The following is a 21,032-nucleotide window of genomic DNA, read 5'->3' as shown; positions in this document are numbered from 1 at the left end:
GCCCAAGAGTTGGCGGTGGGTGGTGATGACTAGCTGCCTTCCCTCTAGTCTTACACTGCTAAATTAGGGACGGCTAGCGCAGATAGCCCTCGTGTAGCTTTGCGCGAAATTCAAAAAATAAAAAAAAAAAGGTAAAAAAAATGACGGCATGTACACAACGCTTTAATATAGATTTACGACGTTATTTAGAGCAAAATCACTCTATGGTATATTTTCACTTTGTTCACAGCGCGGAATTGAACGCCGGATTTTAGCTTTGTAAGTCCATAAACTTACCGCTGACCCAAAGAGTGACTGACTTACCCCCTTTTAGATGTCTTCTATAGATATAATTTGAATACATGTAAGATCAACTTGATAAATGAATACAGTAATAAGAGAGGTAAAATGTCCTCATTGTTTTTCAGAATTTTTTTAGTGCGGGTTGACCCTGTGATAGAGTTCTGGATTTCGGAGCTGGCGAGCCAGATTCTAATCCATGTGATACCACAAAATTTTCTCCGCACTTTAAGCTGTGAGTGCGTTATAAGAATGACGGTCAGTCTCTTAGCATGGATAATTGGCGATATTATGCTGCGGTCTGGCTGTTTTCCTTGTTGTCGATAGTTCAGAATTAGGGACGGTAACAGATTGTTTTAGAAGCTTAGCTGTAAATACAAAATATCAATACCAACATTTCTGAAATACACTGTAAATGAAGTTTTAAGATTTGTACTTATGTTTCACAATGATACATTTATAGTTTATCTTAGTAGTATTTTTATCATGTTTACTTTGGAAATAATTTTTTACATATCTTCAATTTTTCCTTAAAAAGTTTCAATCTACGCGTTACTTACATGTTTCTAATCGAACTCCAAACATATGGATAAAAACAAAACTGTTTATATTATTAATGTTTTTAGTTTCGAATGATCATAGTAGCGCCAGGTATGTAAGCCTAATACCATACATTCTAAATGAATAATTACATAAATTCACAATGCAGTTCATTAAAAGAGCAACTTATGTCAATTAAGGTTATTATTATTTGTTCTTGGTTATTATTTCTTAATTTAATATACAACTGACTTATTGCATGAGCTTACTGTCCATCACTTGTACCAGATAGCAGAGTTACTATGTCTGTGTTTGTATTTATGGTAGTGACAGTTCATCAGAGGAGGAAAAGGAGGCTGTGCCTTTTCAAAGATTTTGAACAAATAAAATATTTCTCATTGTTTATATTAATTCCTATATTTTATTTATTTTGTGTATAAAATTATTGAAAAAGCATATTTTTGTAACAAAACACTCAAAAATGTTCTTGTCCCCTCTTCTGGTGTGAGGCACAGAAAAATTGTGCTTCTTGGCTCTTTTTTTTAAGTTTTTATCTGTACAGTTTCTCTATACCTGCGACGGAAATGGCCGAGAGAAACCAAGCCTTCTCACTGGGCTTAACAAGGATTTCGAAGCCGGCCACACAGCTAATGTAGCCAATCAGAATCTAAGCCTAAAAACAACCAGTGAAAATTTTAGAGAAGTTTGCAACAAGAAACGTACACAAACCTTACGAGGTTTTTGTGATCAAGAGCCATCGTTCTTAATTACTAACTGCTGACCAGAGAGAAGGCAGCCAGTAAGGAGCATCTTACCACCCACTATATACGCTAAGGGATTGACTGTCACTTTTATAACGCAGCCACAGCTTAAAGTGCAGGGAATAATTTGTGGTATCACATGATTTATAATACTCTTCGCCGGCTCCGAAATTCAGAGTTCTCTCAGAGAGGCAACCTACGTCCTAGTTACTGTGTAAAATCACACAATTATCTTTTGTACAAGTAGTATATACAAATTAATATTTTAAAGATATATGTTAACATCTATATAGCTTCTAGATGCGTGTGTTTTATGCATATTTTTTTCGTTTGTAGTATTTTAAATAAATAAGTGATATTTTCGACAATAAAAGTTAGAAAAATAAATGATCTGTATTCTTCAAATGATTAAATGTTTCTTGTTTTTTTTTATTTCGACTTAAGTTTCACCATTGCAGCTTCACCAGGACTTATACAAAATATCTAGTATGCATTTACAAATTCTGAAAAATAACATAATGTTTATAAGATATGCTTATTATGTTTTACAGTACCGTTTTAATTTGCTGAAGAAGAAGCATCGTTGTCTTTTTTTCTTTAAGCTTACGAAGTTTATTCAATCACTATAATATTATTAATAAGCTAGTTATTATTCATTGAAGACCGAAGGATAACTCTTCCTTAATTAAGTCATTAGTTTCACGTGTTAGCCATAGAATAAACTATTTTCATATTCTTTAGGTTGCTTGTTGGAGCACCCCTTGCACAGACGAAACAACCAGGAACAAACCGCTCAGGAGCTCTATATAAATGCGATTTGACGACGTACAGGAAAGACTGTAGTCAAATTAATGTTGAACCTAATGACGGTAACGTCACTGTGGCAATCCAATACTAATTTTGTTTGTTTAGATGTTTTGTTAAGTACCTTTAAAGGATAGGTATGTAATAGTATTAAAAAAGAACTGTATTTTGGCAAAAAAAACAAAAAACAACAAAAACTGTTAAATCCAGTAACGTACTTGTTGTTTATGATCAATTTAGGAAATTTTTTCATTATCATTTCTTTGTTGTTATCCTAATTTACTGAGAATTCATGGTAGAACTCTATGGATTATTCAAATAGCATAGCCTAGAATTTAACATTTCAAGCGTGACTATATAATATTACGACAGCGGACTTTGCAGAGCGCCGGATGTTAACGGCCTAAATTGTTGAGGTTATGAATTTTTCTTCTTCTTCTTCTCTCTCTCTCAATCAAGAAACGTTAAACTACGTGCTAATTATTAGAAAACCTATTACGAATAACATTTATGAAAATTGATATCGCACTTTTTTGTGGTAGTATCGATCGATCAAATTTTTTTGCATTTTGGTTTCTAAATCGTCTTAAATTTTAACAGGGAGGTCGTAATATTAATGCTAAAGTAATAGACCATTACGTTTACAACTGAAAAGAATATTATATAGGAATTAATTAAAAAAACAACAAAAAACAAACAAAAAAACAACAACTCATAGATAAGGAATCACGTTTATTATATATAGTGAGATTGATTCAAAATCAAATTACTGAAGAATTCAACTTTAGCCCAAATTATACGCCGGACATCACAACCGTAAGCATTTCATGAGTATTAAAAGTTATTGAACAGATTTTTAAAATCTGTTCTTCTAATATTATTTTTAATTTTCAAACTTGTAACCCTTTTTTTTTAATTGCATGGGTGGATGCTTTAATTTTTTCAAAGACTACAGTTTTTTTTATATACGGTTTCATATTAGTGCTGTGGAATGTTATCGCTCTACTTTTAAACTATTTTTGATTAACTTAAAATCAAGCGTGGCTATAAGTAACGTAATGATACTTTAAATTTAAACAAATTGGTAAGAAGTCCATTCTTCATTCCCCACACTTCAGAACTATGCAGGTATGAATTATTTCTAATTATTTCCACCAGGAGCAGGAATGGAACGCAGGTCGTGCAGTATGATTTATGGACTGGAAATAGACGCTAGCTTGTCCGAGAAGTAGCGTTAACTATTATGCAGTAACGACTTTTATTCATTAACTAATAATTGACATTCCCCATAATTAATGACATTATATTATTCATAAAGACATAATCTATCAATCAATTTTTATATTTATTTTTGATTGCTAAATTGTATAGTCAAACGACTTTATTGTATGACTTAATAGAATTTAGCCTAGTTATTTTGGTAGTTTCTCAAGTATCGCTAAAATTGACTTATTTATTGTTCAGAAATTTTGCTCTGACGTAATTGTGGGTTGTAATATTGAAACTTAAGAAATATAGAGATGTCACATGAATGTCACAGATAGCTTTTCATTTAGCTAGTCCCAAGAGTTGGCGGTGGGTGGTGATGCCCCGCTGTCTTTCCTCGTGTCTTTCACTGCTAAATTAGGGATGGCTAGCACAAATAGCCCTCGTGTAGCTTTGCACGAAATTCAAACCAAATATTTCAGCTACTTCCGTAATCAGAGGGCATTGAAAGAGGAGCCCATTTACAAAAAGAGCACTTTTCATGCATCGTAAGGCAAGCGTTTGTTTTTCCTTTGGAGGAAAGGTGTAGGTTAGAGGATATTATGGGGTCTGTAGGTTGCCTCTAGGACACACAGATGTTATATTAATGTCACAGATAGCTTTTCATTCAGCTGGTCCCAAGAGTTGGTGGTGGATGGTGATGCCCAGCTGCCTTCCATCTAGGGTAAAAACCAAATAAGCAAACAGATCTTCTTTTATTCCAGATCATTTGGTCTTATAAACTTTTGCAATTTAAAACTAAACAATGAATTATTGTGTAGTAACATGTAATAACATATCCAAATTATTATTTTTTTACAATAAAGACCTGTAAGTCCCTTTGTGCAATTTATTTTAATACTGAAATCCCCCCCACCCTCATAACAACTTGCAGCAATCAAGATGTGGAATAAAGTTTTTTTACAATGGTTGACAATTTTTATGACAGAGAAAAAAAAAGAGCACTTTTGGGGCATAAGGGCAGGAAGGTAAGGACTTGAGCCCACCAAGCTGCATCCCTCTGCATTTAATTAATTTAGTGCCAGTTATATAATAGAGTAATTGTTTACACTTGTAACAAATATTGTGAGATGACAAATTGCAACCATTTCTACTCTAGTGTTATGCATATACTCACTCTCATATGGTATGCCTTCCATATTTACCGAATTTTTGAAATATTTCTAATTTTGAGCTTTGGTACAACCAGTTAAGGTCATTTGCTAACTTAACAGTAGGTGTTAATTCTGTAATAGGATTCGGTCAAGGAGGCTATCAACAGTTTCATGGCATAGTTTGATTGTGTTTTGCATTACCATATTTATGTGGAATTACCTTATGGTTGTTGCATGGAGTAAAAATTCCTTCCAATATTTGTGCTATAATTTTGTGTTTTGTACAGAGAGAATGTGGATCGTTATAGCAGTTTGACATTTTTAGGTAGTTGTCTTTAAAGCGTCAAGACTTGGAGTCGAAGTCTTGTGGTAGTCACCTGCTTTTTAATTTTATATGTATATATTCTGATTAGTCAGTCAAACAGTTTTCAGTTTATTTACAAGTGAAGATAATTCATTTTGTTTCATCTACATAATGCACAATTGTTTATTTTTCATTCATATCAGTTTATTTTGTTGTAATTTACCACAAGACAATAGTCCATCCAATTAGTGTGTATGGTTGTTTCTTTTTAATTTGTCTCTATTTCACTCTGTCTTGTTTTTTTCATTCCACTACACTTGATCTTATACATACCATATCAGGAAGCCTCTTGTTGTTAAGATGATCAGGTAACTGTGTGCCTAGTTCATCTTGAATTTTAGAATATCACAGACAAACTTAAATGACATAAAAGTATGGTGCTACTAACCAGGATCTAGTTACTGTGGAAGTAACTGTTAATTTATGTCTTTTTTTTAATTCTTCTAAAGATGTTTCTTTCTCTATATAAGATATACCTAAGTGATGTCTCTGTGATCTGACAAAATTTATGGCAGAGAAGAGAGCTGAGGACGTCTGAAGATGAAATCAGCAGACCCCTGATTGACTTAGAGAAGTTCTCTGTTGAACACAGGATGCTCTTCAACACTTTTGCTATTGTATAAAAGTTTCATATTTTTTCCACTCATGAAGGTGACTGAGTCTTAGCCTGGTCTATTTGCAATTGCTGGTTACAGTCTTCTCTGAACAGATTAGTACATCCATTAAAGGGTAAACCAGAGCCAAGCTTTAACCACTTGGGATGGTTTATACAGTAAACCATATAGGTTGACATCCATAGCTCCTGAAGTCATATCGGCCCTTTAGCAGTGAAAAGAAGTAAACTGCAGTGTATGGATAATTTATGTCAATCAGGTGGTATGCAGGACTGGATTAACCTAAAGGCAAAGTATGCAGTTGTGTATGAGCCCATGGTGTCAATGGATTCACAGTGGTTATATATACATATACATTTTTTAATGAAAAATATGCTATGCAAAAGGTCCACATGACATCTGCTCCTACCCTTCCTAAATTAAGTTTTTTAACTGACTCTAGTTATTCATACTGGATGACATACCAATAGACGTTTGCCTTTGTTATACTTGGAAAGAAGAGGTGAGGTGAAGCAAAGTTTTCCTGTATCTTTCAGAGGTTCACTGAAAAAAGATTCAGATCATTTCATTAAAGTATTTTGCTTTGTTGCTGCTTAGAATTCCTGGATCCAGAGCCAAATTATACAGCATTTTCTGCTCAGCATGGATGTTCTTAGCATTGGATTCTATGGTATGTATACCTGGAACCTGATCAGCTTTTATTAGGGATGCCATTGTAGTAGAGTCACATTGTCACTTTGACCTGGTAGGAAAGAGAGCCATATACTGGACAGAATTCATGACTTGTATATACAATACCCCCAAAACCTTAAATGCATATACCAATGACTTGTAACATTTACACCTTAAAGCATACTTAGCATAGCATCCTCAGCAGATATTATGGTATATAACTTTGTGGAAGGAAGTTCTAGAGAATCCGTGCAATATTGTTTGGGTATTAGAATCATTATGTCTTTTACTGAATATTTATTAATATTGACAAGGAGGAGGTGATAATCTCAGCTAAGTTGTAAGGATGAAAAAAAAACCTGAAGTAGCTCTGCCAGGGATTCAGCCTTGTTACTGAAGTCTGCAACAGATGGTGCAACCCCTTCGCACACCATACAATGGCTCAGTTGAGACTGATTGGCTCCTAGTGTAACAGTTGAGATATCTTGAACTTGCTTCTCCAGCTGTACTGGTGATACAGATGGGGAGATTTCTCAATCCACAGAGAAAACAAGAAAGGAACCTAGCCACAAGTATATAAGTAAAACTTAGGACCAAAATTAAAACTACAATATGAATTGAGAGAATTTGATATTAGATATTTTTGGATGGTGCTACTAATAAGAAATACATGTATTTAGGGATAGCTTTGAATCATTATACTTTTCAAATATTTGTACATATGATTGAAATAAATAAATAGCAGTCATGTGCCAAGTATGATTTTTTACTTTTTCTAACCATACCACAAAGATAAATGTTTCAAATTCACATTTTAATATATCTCATTACTATTGATTAAAGTCATTTGAGGTATTCTTTAGTTCAGTGGTTTCAGACCTTTGAATCTGCAGTGTACTCCTGATGCATATAATTTATTAAAAAACATTTAAGAGGGGTACCTAACAATAAAAAGATAAATCAAAGGAAATAATTCTAGGGTGACTCAACAATACATAAGCATTGAGTGCTGGTTAGTAAAATACATTGGTAATTCACTGATACTATTCTCCAGTTTTGAGAAGTGGGTGTATTTTCTTTTCAATGTTTTTCAAATGTTCTTGCATATCTTCCTGCATGGGATATGCGTACCATAGGTTAGGAACCACCGCTTTAACTTACTGACATCTTGTATACTTAAATAATAATTTTTGTGCTATTCAAAAATGTAAACTGGTATCACTTTTTTGAGAAGAAATACATGTAACTTGAATTGGCAATATATTTTAATTTTTTCAGTTCTTGGGAAGATGTTTTTGAATTAGTTTAATGACTATTTAAAAAAAAAGGTACTTTGATAATTTATGTGAGGTAAGGTTTTAGAACATTGCTCTTGAAATCATAATTATAGTACAAGTTAAGTTAAACCCACTTTTGTTAACAGGGGCTTTGCATTTATATTATTTTACAAAGTGAAACCCTGTCTCATGTAAACCTTAATACCAATGTTTTGTGAATATATGTATAAATGTTAAGATTGTAGTTTTTGTGTATAGTGTATAACATATCAAGAAAATTAATATTGTCTTGTTTTCTAGTTCCATTTAGTGATGTTGACAGGAATGGACAGTGGCTTGGTGTCACAGTTACAAGTCAAAAACCTGGTGGCTATGTCATGGTATGTGTTGGCACAAAACAATTTTTGAAGAGTGTTTACTTCTATAACTACATTTTTTAAAAGCTTTGACCTTACTAATCAAATGTTGCATTCTTATCAATAGTGATTAGTGGAACTTGGATTTGAAATTGCCTCATACGAGTCTAGTGAGCCATTGTTTTATCGCAATACATGTTATAACAGTCATGCTTAGAGAAGGGTGTGCAATAGAATGCTTACAGCTCCTCTATCCCCATTCCTAAATTCAAATTACATAAACTTGCATGATGAAGGTTATGTGAGGAATATAATTAATCACATAAAAATATGATGACTTAGTTGAATCGTAAGATAATTTGTTTGTATATAAGCATTATAGATATAATTTAAAATATCTTTCATAGGCTTCAGTTATTAAGAATAATTTGATCTTTCTTGTGCTGTTGACCTTTGACCTAGCTGTTGTGACTCATATTATTGTATTATTAATGTTGACTATAGTTCTGAATTTATACATGTATCTATCTACGTGAAATTTGGTAAAACTTTTGGTAATAAGAATCTGTTGTATACAAAAAAAATCTTTTTCTTTTATTTTTATTTACAAAAGTATTTGTACTTAAGATATGACTGAAAATTACTGCCATAAATCTGATTCAGACAAGTTGGAGTGTAAGATGTTCATGTGAAAAATAAAAATATTTTTGTTCATCTTACAGTTTGCATATTGTATTTACATAGCCTCTTAAAACCTCTGAAATGCATATCTACAGTTTTTTTTTCAGTATCTGCATATGTCGTATCTGGTAGTTAATCTCTTCTACCACAAATTGACACTTAAACAGCACAGTTGACAACTCTGATATTAAATACAAAATATCATGTTGAATGGCACTCTGTAAAAGGTCACGGAATAGACACTCTGACTCTCAACTGTTATGGTTATTTCCTATTAATTACTTTGGAATTCCCTTTGTATTTTGTATAGAAAATGTGTGTATCGTACATAGAAAATTAGTGGATTGATTAAACTTTTATGGATAGTTATTTATACAGAGGGAAAAAATACCCAATAAGATGCAATATGTAGACTCCACTAGTAGTGAATGTATAACATCAAGTTATTAATTTGAAGAATAAAGGATGGTCTCAAGAAAAATAATAATTACCTTCTGAAGTTATTAGAAGATCTTACATTGAAACATGCTATATAAAAACAACACAACAACAAACTTTGTTAAAATAAAAGCTTAAGCATATTTTAGAATAATTTACTGATATTCAACTTTTAATCAAACTGTTCACCAATGTAAACAAACATTCCCTTCCATGTTATCTAAAATGAAGCCACTTACATCAACCACACACCGAAAAAGTATTACATACAAAGTTACATGTGGGTGTAAAAGAAAGAAAGGAATATACAGGATAAACTGAACAGCTGCTGCTTGTAAGATGTATAGAGTACTTAAAACATAATTCCCATAGATAATCAGTCAAGGATTTGGGAATATCAACTTGAATGTGACAAGTTAATCTCAATTAAGAGTCAGAAAAATAAAATAATTCTTTCATATAAAGAAAGCAGATAGTGAACCAGGATGTAGAATAAATAGAGACAATGGGTCAAAAATTAGTCCTATTTGGAATGGACTTTTTAGGAAAATTTTACAAAAAGAATTATCTTCCAATCCCCAATGCACTAGAAATAGTGTATAATACTTTTTTAGATAATGAAATTGTTCTCTGTAGTTTCTTGTGCATAGTATTTGCATTTTAATATTTTAAAGTAACATACTTTTTTCAGCTTTTACTAAATTTGATAAATATGTAAGATACTTTCTCACTTTCATGTTTCCCATGTTGTAGATTTTGTGGACTGTGTATTGATTTATTGTTGATATGCATGTTTTGATACTTTGAGATCATGTGTCATGCATGCTGCTCTCTCAATTTTTACATCATTTTAAAATTTCTATTACATACAGTATTCATATAGCCTGATTATGACCCTAAGAATAGGAGGAAAAACTTGCTATTAAAATAATTTTAATGGGATGTTAACCTGTCTTATATGCCTTACTATTTATTGTTACTTCCAATGTTTCAAGAATAGCATTCAAGGATTAAAATATGTTGTAAGTTTCATTCTTGTTTTTGCTTATGGACTTTCATTGACTAGTATCTTAAAATGATTGATAAATATTAGAAAGATAGTTATATGAAAAACTTGTAGTAATACTAAGCTAATTAAATAACATTTCTATATTGTGAAAAAACTATATCTATGAAATTTATATTTTCTTAAATTTAGCTCTAGTTGAAAAGTACTTAGAAGGTGGCATAATATTATGGTCACAGACTTGCTTGTTTCTCCTTCTGTAATATATATATATATATTATGTACAATTACAGCAAATTCCTAAGATTGAAACTTTAACTCAACTCTTTTTCTTTTTCTCAGACGTGTGCTCATCGATATGTGCTAAAAGGTCCAGATTTTCGTTGGGGAGAAGGAATTTGTTACTCTCTTAATCCATCTTTAAGTTATGATCGGGAATGGGGCCCCTGTCGTAATCTAGATAGAGATAAAGCTCATGAGGAGTTTGGTTACTGTCAAGCCGGAGTCAGTGCATATATCACCGAGGTACATTTTTTAGAAGTTTAAATTCTAAGCTCAGTTTGTGTTTCATGTAGACCTTGGTTCAACTTATTTCACCAATTTCATTTTTTTATTATATTTCTACTTGATCTTCATGTCAAAAGCATAAAATGTTTATAGTTTGTGAGGCTTCTGTTTCTTAGTCGATACTGATTCAGTATCGTTGTTGTGGTACTAGTTTGTAAGTTATTTTTTATTATTTTATTTTACAGTTTTTTAAGTTTCACTTAAAGAACAGTTGCTTTCTAAAGCTAAGTTAAGTAAGTCAAGAAATGAAACTATTTACATTTTAAAATTAATTTTTAAGATTACCTCCATTTTAAAGTTGATCTTATTTTCATGAAGGACAACAATGTAGCAATTGGTACACCAGGACCATATACATGGAAAGGAACCTTGTTTGTTAATAATGTTCGTTTTGGAATTATGGATGATATAACTTGGTATAGAGGTGAAGTAGATGCATCTTCTCCAGTAAAGAAATACAGCTACCTTGGTAAGTATTCACTTGAATGACATAAAGAACTTTTGGTATGAAGATGCAAAATATTTAGATAGAGATTTAACTATATCTGATTTTATTACATATGCACATTGTATTAATGCATCCTAATTATGAAAGCCTTAGGTTTAGAGATTTGTATATTATATGAAATTAATAGTATCAAGCATCTTTTAAAAGGTTATTTCTCTAAATCTACTAGGTAAAAGTATGTCTCAGAATGAATTAGTTTGATAACTTTATCATCAAGTACAAACTAAAATACACTTTTTTGGTGTTGGTGTTGGTAAAAGCCTGATAAAAAATAATCCCAAAATTGTGTGATGACTTTGATTAATAAAACACACAAATTTGCTATTTTTATATTTATATAGATTTAATCGAAATTAAACAACTTACTAAAAACTTGTATGTATGTGTATGAATCTTTCTTTCTCTATGCATATCTACACATAATGTATGTGCACAATTTTTCATCTAGCTGGATCAAACACAATTTTTTTTCATTCAAGTTATTGTAAAGATTGTTTTTCTATTTCATATCTCTGTTTTGAAACTGTTTCTTTATTTATTAATGATGCATTGTTTTAAATGAGTACTCAAGTTCCAAATAACAATGAGAAATGAAGGTATAAAGTTTTGTTGGAAAAACTGTCCTGAATAACAACACTAAAAAAACATCTTTATGATGTGTTATTATATCTGAAAACTGCCTTGCATATGTGACATTTTTCTGTGCATATTTGGTACCCCGGGGATCAAATCTCATGCTCCCCAACATATTCTCGTGTGTACAGGACCCGGGAGTTTGGGTTAACTAGAACCCTGATTATGGAGTGTTTCTTGACTACAGTAACTCCTCTATTTACATTGGGGATATGTCCCTAAAAAACGAATTTAGGTGAAATAACATAAACAGAAATTTATTTTCCCATTGAAATAATAGTATAAATAGGCAATACATTCTTGTGAGATATTAGTTGCCCATAATTTATAGATAAAATATTAAACATGTACCCAAACACATAATGCTATGTTAGTAAATAAATAAATAAAGTGTTGTACATAAAATATATTTGTTTTACTTAGTTATTTAGTTAAGTCATAACAGTACCAAAGGTGGTGGGCAATTGTTTTTTTCAAACTGTACAACATAAATAAAAATTGTGTCTCGTAGTTTGTTCCCGCAGTACGAAGGAAAATATTGCTAAAGTTATTTTTGTTTACTGTTTTTCGTATTAAACAGTCATTTTTAAACAAGCCTTTATTTTTATATTAAAAGTACACTAATATTTTAATGGATACCATTAGCTGAATAATACATATGCAGTTAGGTAGTTCAGTGTTGTGGAAATTGTGGATTTAATACTTTGTAATATTTTACTTTCACTTTTGTATTTTGAGGGTTGACCATGTAATTAACTTTTAATTTTTTGTAACAATCTTTTTTTCTTTCAGTAATGAAGTTTCACTACACATTAGTCATTTTGTTGTATTTTTCTCTAGGAATGTCAGTTACAGGAGGAAGGTTCTTTGGAAATCACATTAGTTTTGTAGGAGGAGCCCCACGATCTAATGGAACAGGCCAAGTGGTGTTCTTTAAGAAAAATACTAATAATTACTTTTTAGTTGAACGTGTATTAGATGGGGAACAGTTTTTATCATCTTTTGGTTATGCAATGGCATCTTTAGATATCAATGGAGATGGGTAAGGTTCACTTTCATGATATTGTATATCAAGAGGTTCAGTTATCTAACTTTTACAACTCTAGATAATCAGTAATTTTGACATTTAAAGTGTTATTTTAATTCATTATGGGTAAACATAAAATTTGCATTTATGTTTTATGTAATGAGACTTTTCTGTTTTAGTTTAGAAAATACCAAACATATTTTTGTCTTCCTTCAATTTTATTTATATAGAAAGCAGTTTCTAAGTTGTTTTTTTTAAATGGGAAAAAGCTGTCACATTTATATATACTGTACTTTGAATAGATTTATTAAAGATTGTAAACAAATTTCATATCTTAATTATAATTGTTTCTGTTATACTCTGTTGATTTGATTGATTGCAAATATTTTGAATTATAGTTTCAACTTAAGCCTTTTCTTTCTTTATCAAAAACTTATGAATACCAGACTTTTTTTTCATGTTAATTTGTTATAAATTCTAAAGATTCTTGCTTTTATGACTAGTAGGAACAATATTTGACATTATCATAATACTATTATCTCAAAAAAATAAATAAATAAGTTTTATATTACGAGAACTTTGAAGAATGTTAATCATTTAAAGATAAAAACAACATTAGCTCAAAGTGAAAACAATTTTTAACTAGAAAGATTGACATTTTCCAGCCAATACAATATGCCTTCCCCCATCCACCTTATTCAATAAAATCCTTAGAATGCAGTAGATTTCAAGAGAGAATGGTATATTCAAGGCAGTGAAGGGGATATTAATCACAATATATATACTTCAGAGGGATATATAGTTAACACAATGTCAACCTGAGATTTCTTTGTGAGAAAGATATTTTTGAGCATAGTAAATTGTAATCTTATAATACATAGCACAGTCAGTTTCTGCAAGTAAGAACTGTTATTTGACACAATATATGCAGTTTCATTCATTATGTGAATAAAGATACTATTAATAACAACCCAATGTAATATTTACATATGCACAATGTCTATAGGTTCAGAATTCTCTATTCATACATTGCAAGTATTTTTGAACTTTGATCCCTTTAAAATCGAAATAAAGGTACAAGGTATCTTTGGATTTAGTCTCACCTAGATTGGTCAAAATATAAAGGAATGGCTAGCTAAAAACCCCAATTCTGTAAAATATTTTGACCTTTGTCCTTGTAAGATTTCAAGAAAGGCACAAATACAAAATATACATTTTTTTTATGTCTTTTGGAGCTGTTGCAAGGTGTTGTTGTGCAAAGTCGTTTCTAGACTGATCAAAATATAAAGGCATGGTAAGACCTAACACCCTAACTTTTCAAATTAGCAAATTACAAAACTGCATGTTTAGTTTCTGGGGTTTGCATATCTTTGTAGCAAATCTAATTTTGGGTTGATGGAAATATAAGGGAACCACAGGCCAATATGTGTGATTTTGTAGTGTTTGGTCTGTAGCTCCTGAAATTGAACTGGAGACCTAAATCAAAAAAATGAAAACTATATGCCCTATACATTTCTAGACAATTGGCCTAGAAATGAAGGAGTTGTGCACAATTGTAATTACTGGAAAAAAGAATAAAGGAACATATAAAAGTGTCTCTCTCTCTTTGGGGGGCTCACATAATTATTTAACGTCAAGCCTAATGTTTTTAACTTCATCAGGGAAATAGCTCGAGTTCAATATTTTTTTTCATTTAGCGTGTTTAAATTTTGGTTATAGTTGTAACCTATATATCCATGTTTTCTGTGTAATAGAAACAACTGTGCTTTAATATCACTTATAATATAAAGTTGTGTCTTTTCTTAAATTTTTTTATTGTAATTATTATACATGCTATCTTTGAAAAAATTTTATAAATTATTCCATTCCTTAACTTGTATCTCTTTTAAAACTTACATTCTTTAATTTGAATGAAAACATTTTAACTGCTGAAAGTATTGCAGTCTTAATCTATCAGAACAAATATTAAATAATAAATGTGAAAAATATTTTATTTACATATTCTTATGGTTGTGTAATCATGACATATAACTTTATGTGGTTTAATAAAGTCTTAGACACATTTTTAAACATTATGGGAATGACTGCTAAAAGAATTTATCTAGGACTCTGTACCAGATACATGTTTTCAGGGTTAACTTCACACTATAGCCACATTTCCACAGAATTTGGTGACCATTTAAATTGCCTAATGCAGTTCATGACATCAGCAAGTAGCCTGTGACTGTTATTACTATTTATTACTACCAGTTGAAGACACCCCCTTTTGTACCTACTGTGTTTTTATGGTAGTCTGCCTTCACTCTGCACACAAGGTATTTTATAATTCACAGAAATACAATTGTATGTTAAAAGGAAATACAGCTTATAATAGTTAATTTTTGAAAATAATTTTTCTACAACATTTTGGTTACCAGTTGTCAGGTTTTATGAGGCCATGGTTCTTTATAATCAGCGTCTGTGACTTGTTGGCAATAAATTTCAACACTGAACGGACAGCACACAATTAAATTGTTTTAAAGTGATGTATTCAAAAAAGTCAAATGTATTTACAAATGTTTGTTACACAATTAATATACACAGTTGTATCCAGAGCTTTAAATAATCAACTTTGTCAAGAGTCCACACAGACTGGTTCAGTTACTTTAGAACTCAATTGACAAGATGAATTATTCTTCATTATTTGTTATCGTAATACAGTCAGTGATAAATTCACTTATGTTATCCCATGGGTTATCACAGTTATATCCAGAGCTTTAAATAATTTTCTTTTACCTCAAAGGTCCACTCAGGCTGGTTCAGTTAAAAATGCTCTCCAGTGGCTCAGGGGTAAGTCCAAGGGCTCACACCTAGGGCTTGAGTTGTGGGAGAGTGAACCGGAGTACCATTCCTATTGTAAGAAATTGTTGTGAAAATGCTCCTGTTATTAGAAATTTTTATGTTCCTGTTGTATAATTTCCAAGAACATACATGAATTTAAACAAAAGTTATCACAATCTTACCAAGTCATATAGTTTTTACAGGCCTACTTCATTGTAGGCCTACTTTGCGACATGTCATTTTTCTACATTTGAGTTACTTTTCAGTGTCAACATGCATTGTGATGTCATCAAATAATTGAAATAAGAGACTGTTTAACCCCCCACTCCTCAACCTCATAGGGGCTGTGAAACTGAGCTTCACTTGATAACTTTACACAACTTAAGCCCTGCTCACACTGCTAAAAACTGGGTGTAGATACTCATAGTGGGTATAGCCCAGATAGCCCATAGTGTAGCTTTACTCTTAACAATAATACAAACAATTGTTAAAAACATTCTGCAAGCATTTTCACCTAAAGGACAAATTGATGCTTACCTAGACATTATATTCCCCTATTGTATATGAGCAGATACTGAACAAATCATATTTTTCATAACTTTCAAAGAACAAAGCTCATCCATCACATCATTGAAAAGTGGTTTAAAGAGTAGATTGTTCTATAATAATGCTTTTTTGTAGTCAAGCAGAAGAATGGCTCTGTCAATCAAAATATTTATTAGTTTTTTAGGAATATTTTTTTTCAGAAAATAGAGATGGTAGATGTGAATTATGTGGCAGTGAGCTGATAAAAAAAAACCCTTCAAAACATGCAGCTTATTTTAATACTTGAACTGACTTTTCAACAGTGAAAATTGCTACCAGTTCTTGTCAGATCAACTTTACATAGAACATTGATCAACATTTGTGTACCTCAACATTTCAGATCTTTTATTAGATATAATGGTAAGTTCTGTGGACATGATGACTAACACGACACAGCACTGCCATTTTCATCACTTAGTGCATTATTCAGAACCAGTAATTTAAAAATAATGATCCTTGAATTGTTTTGGGTCAAGATTCTCTTGGATATTTATTATACAAGAGACATTATAAGATTTATAAAACCAGCTTAGAAGTACAAACTGAGTCAGTGAGCTTGTTGTCATTTTATGCTGGTCTGTCAGATGTAAATACAGAAGTATACAAATGAGGGTATTTAAGTACAATTTGCATTTCCAAAACCTAACATTTATTGGTTCCGTAACAAAGCGAAGGCAACAAAATGAGAAATATTTTCAGTCTCTGAGTTATTCTGATAAATAACCATCTTCCATCCAATGAGAATTTGTAGAATGGACATCTCAAAGTCTTAATGTGACCTTTACAAGTATATGTGTAGGTGATGTCAGCCTTCTTGGCTGGCCTGTCCCATAAGCCTAATTTTATCAGGTTATGGAAACAACATAGAAAAATATTTGTTGTTGAATAATGTCACTGAACTGTTAAGCCTAAAAACTAGAACATTGACATTCTGATACATGATTTCTTGAAGGGAAAGAAGATAGTGACTACCTGTTAAAAATTAGTGAAAATTAGGCTTGAAAGGAGACAGTAAATCTTCCTAGATAGCCTTTGTGGGTTTAGTTACAAACAAAACAAGACTGTGATATGTAATAGCAGAGACATTCAACTTTTGTTGTGTGTATAATATTATTGTTTTAGCTAAAATAAAGCAGTTTTAAACAAACTGATTTATTTTTCTAAAAATCTATGCTTTTATTAAAATTGTTACATGCAGCTTAAAAACTTTGTAATGATATTAATAATAAAAAGTTAAGTTTTCATTATAAATAAACAGTGTACAAGGTATGATATAAGAGTCATAAAAATACTGAAATCAATATGACAAGTTGGGAGAAACAATTACTATCAGAGTAACATATATAATTTTGTCAATTTGGCATAAAACTATTTCTACCAAAACCAAGTTAGTATACATTTTTCCACATTTTATTCACGTTGGAATACTTTGAAAAATTACACCATTATCTAAATTGAAATAAAATGCATATTGAGTAATTTTAAGTTATAAGTTATGTGGGTGGAGCAAATGACTAAACAAAATTTAAATTGTTTATATATATCTGAATTTTATGATACATTAAAACATTCAGCATTTTCAAAAATATGTATAAAAACGAAATTTGTTATTTAATTTGGCACTGTAGCATATAAGAACATGAAGAATCATTTAATAAAAAATATTTCATTATGGAAAGTGTGTGATTGATAAAACAATTATCTGTGGTATAAGTTGATATTAATAAGAAATAATACAAACAGAATTCAGATAAAATAATAGTTAATGAAGATATATGAAATACATCCAAGTTTTACAAAATTGAGTACTTTTGGAATAAGCCTTTTCTATGCCATGAACTTTATAAGCAACTTTAGCTTTATTATCAGAAATATGTATAATTAAACTGAGTTCAAAAATGACACAAGACAAAAGCCCCCGAGATTAAAATTAGTGTTGACTATACATATAGGTTAACTTGAATCTTGGTTGTTATATATGATGATATACTTTGTAATGAAATAGTGAACAGGGTTGGATAGTAAAATTTCCTCCATTGCTATATAACATCTTAGACAGATTTTCTTTCACCCTAAAGCATTTTGGCTTTTACTTAGCAGCATTCCCATAATGAGTCAGTGCAGATTTCTCCTACACCTGTTACTAAACTTTCTTAATAATCTGTACTGCAACTAGCAATAGTGAGTGACATTTTAATAGATCAATCATTCTCCTTGCCTAATCTAGTAGTTCTAGGTCAGCAGAGTAAGTTAAGAAAAAGAAATTGTTAGTAGCTTGTTATAAGAAATCAAGTGTTCCTTATTTGTACAGAGCTCTGGATCTAGCTGTTGGAGCTCCATTCTATTTCAGTGAAACAGAAGGAGGAGCTGTGTATATTTACATCAATACAGAGAATGTATGTTAATGCTCACTTTGACTCTTATTTGAAATTTGTGTTTTTTTTCTCTTGTTATTTTCTCCTAAGCAAGCAGAATGCATATCTATGTTTGAATAAATCTGTTTTCTATAAATTATAAAGCACAATACTATGAACAGGATGCTAGTTACATGAGTAAGTATATTTCAATGTACATAAAACATAGAGCCATGAACAAAGAAAGCATTGAAAAGTGTTTGTATACTTTATTCATCAGTGGTAGCTTGGCAAGACTAACTATTTCTGTAACAATGTTTATTCATTTCTGTTTTTGAAAATTGTATTTTTGCACTCACTTTACATTCTGAATGTTTTGTGTTTAATGTGCATTTATGATAAGATTATTCAGTCATTCATTTCTAGCCAAACTTGCTTTGAATTGGATTCTTATTTACAAAATTCCCCTTCGTACAATAGTCAATGTTTTATTTAACTGCATATCATCCTTGTCATAGGTTGCCTTATAAAAAGTGAGGGTAGTCATATTGATACATACTGACAAAAGTCACGCTCACTTCAATTAACCTGAGCTAAATGTAATATTGGTTAATTAGGGGAATATATATTATTGGGTATTTTATGTTGCATGCCTAATATAGTGCAGTTGGTTCATGTGGCACAGCACAGTTTACAGTGATGTTATTACATATTAAAGTATCATCATGTATTCTATTGAGGTACAGGTTCACTCATGCTTGACATCATTAATATTTTTCCACTTGAGCACCATAGTGGGTGTGAATATGTGAAATATTTTAGACCCAGTACTCTATACTTTACATATTAGTGTAAAATGAATATATTGAAAAGATACATACATGTGAATAGCATAGATTAATGCTTACACATTTTTGTGTGAGATTTACAAAATTTTCTCATTAGCTTGTAATATGTGTGCTAATGCATATAATGATAATAGTCTTTTAACATTGAAATTATATTCATCTTACAGTAATTGGCTTAAAAGTTTTGTTATTCTGTCATTATACAGAAGAAATGTTTGAATATGTTGCTGATTTTATTTTAATGAAAATGAAGACTTAAAAATTTATAATTTACAAAGAACTAGTTGTACAGACTCGGTCATTTTATGCCTTCCTACAAAATATTCAAATTCGAGTTCATGGTGAATAAAAAAAACTTTTTGGAATCTTTTAAAAAATATAGTATGAAATATTACTTTTCATATTTATTGTTGTTTGACTGATAAATTTATCAAAGATAAATACTGACTAGAATGAAACTTAAAAACAAAATATTTCATTTTGCATCAGAAACATTTACAGTATCACAAAGTCTGTGCATCAGTAGATTGCATACACATAGTAATTTTTTATATTTGTAATTAACGATGAAAGTTATACTCAGCATTGAGATTACTGTAGATGTAAATAAGAAACAGTTCATAGGCCTTACTTTGAATTTTTCTCCAGTTGTTTCGTAGATTGTTTATTACTATACACTAACTCAGTTTAATTACAGACTCCATAGTTAGCTCTTTTTCTCTCCAAGATTTGAATTTTTTTTAACAAAAATATTTTTTTATCCTAAGAGAAAAAAAACAGACTCATAGTTCTCTACGGTCTCTCTGTTTACAGTTTAATTCTTGGAAACCATATCTGCTTTATTTAAGTGCATATAATCTCAGTGCATTTGAATCCTTGCAAGCTAAGTAAAATTTCCTTAATGTAATTATTATCAAATAAATTATTTTAATGGGTAACATATTGAAGACCAATCACATTCAAACTTGTTATATCTAACAAAGATATTATTGGTTAATTAATTAATTTTTGGGCAGGTCATTGAATGGAAAGTCTGTATTTTTATTTCCTTTTAGGAGTTTAAAGAAGACACAAAGCCAGTTAAATTAACGGGAATGCTACAGTCTGCTTTTGGTTTGGCCTTGTCAGGTGCAGAAGATTTAAACAAAGATGGATATGATGGTAAATTAGGAAGACAAAATAGTACATTTTGTTATTAAACAGTAATTACATACAAACTTTTAATCACATAGAATAATCTTATCACTAAATTTTAAGATTTATGATTTTGTAATAAGTTTATTTTCTTACACTATTGTTATTAGTTTACTCTAAAAACTATAAGATAGCTTATGATATACAACATTGTTTATTAAAAAGAAGGGGACATAGATGAATGTTTCGGAATTCTATCAGATTCCATCTTCAGTATCTAAAGCAAAATAAAATGAATTTACATAAGTCTTTGGACATTGCTAAAGTACAATTGCTAAATATAACGATAATTAAACAAATAAAACACTAAACAGTAATCATGGGGAGAAACTACAGCAAGTAAA

General features: G+C 30.8%; 1 protein-coding gene across 1 annotated transcript in view; it reads left to right on the top strand.

Annotated features, from left to right (window-relative positions):
• Window positions 1-21,032, top strand: part of LOC106467741 (integrin alpha-PS1-like) — a 166,684-nt gene that overhangs the window by 87,237 nt on the left and 58,415 nt on the right. The window contains exons 2-8 of the mRNA XM_022384911.1: window positions 2,322-2,449; window positions 7,972-8,051; window positions 10,495-10,677; window positions 11,038-11,188; window positions 12,701-12,902; window positions 18,604-18,688; window positions 20,550-20,655. Coding sequence (XP_022240619.1) covers window positions 2,322-2,449; window positions 7,972-8,051; window positions 10,495-10,677; window positions 11,038-11,188; window positions 12,701-12,902; window positions 18,604-18,688; window positions 20,550-20,655 — 935 coding nt within the window. The remainder of the gene's footprint in view (window positions 1-2,321; window positions 2,450-7,971; window positions 8,052-10,494; window positions 10,678-11,037; window positions 11,189-12,700; window positions 12,903-18,603; window positions 18,689-20,549; window positions 20,656-21,032) is intronic.

This window comes from Limulus polyphemus, unplaced genomic scaffold (assembly GCF_000517525.1).
Source record: "Limulus polyphemus unplaced genomic scaffold, Limulus_polyphemus-2.1.2 Scaffold0, whole genome shotgun sequence".
In the NCBI taxonomy this organism is placed as follows: Eukaryota; Metazoa; Arthropoda; class Merostomata; order Xiphosura; family Limulidae; genus Limulus; species Limulus polyphemus.
Note: the sequence above shows the minus strand (reverse complement) of the source record. Positions and strands in the feature narration are given on the sequence as shown.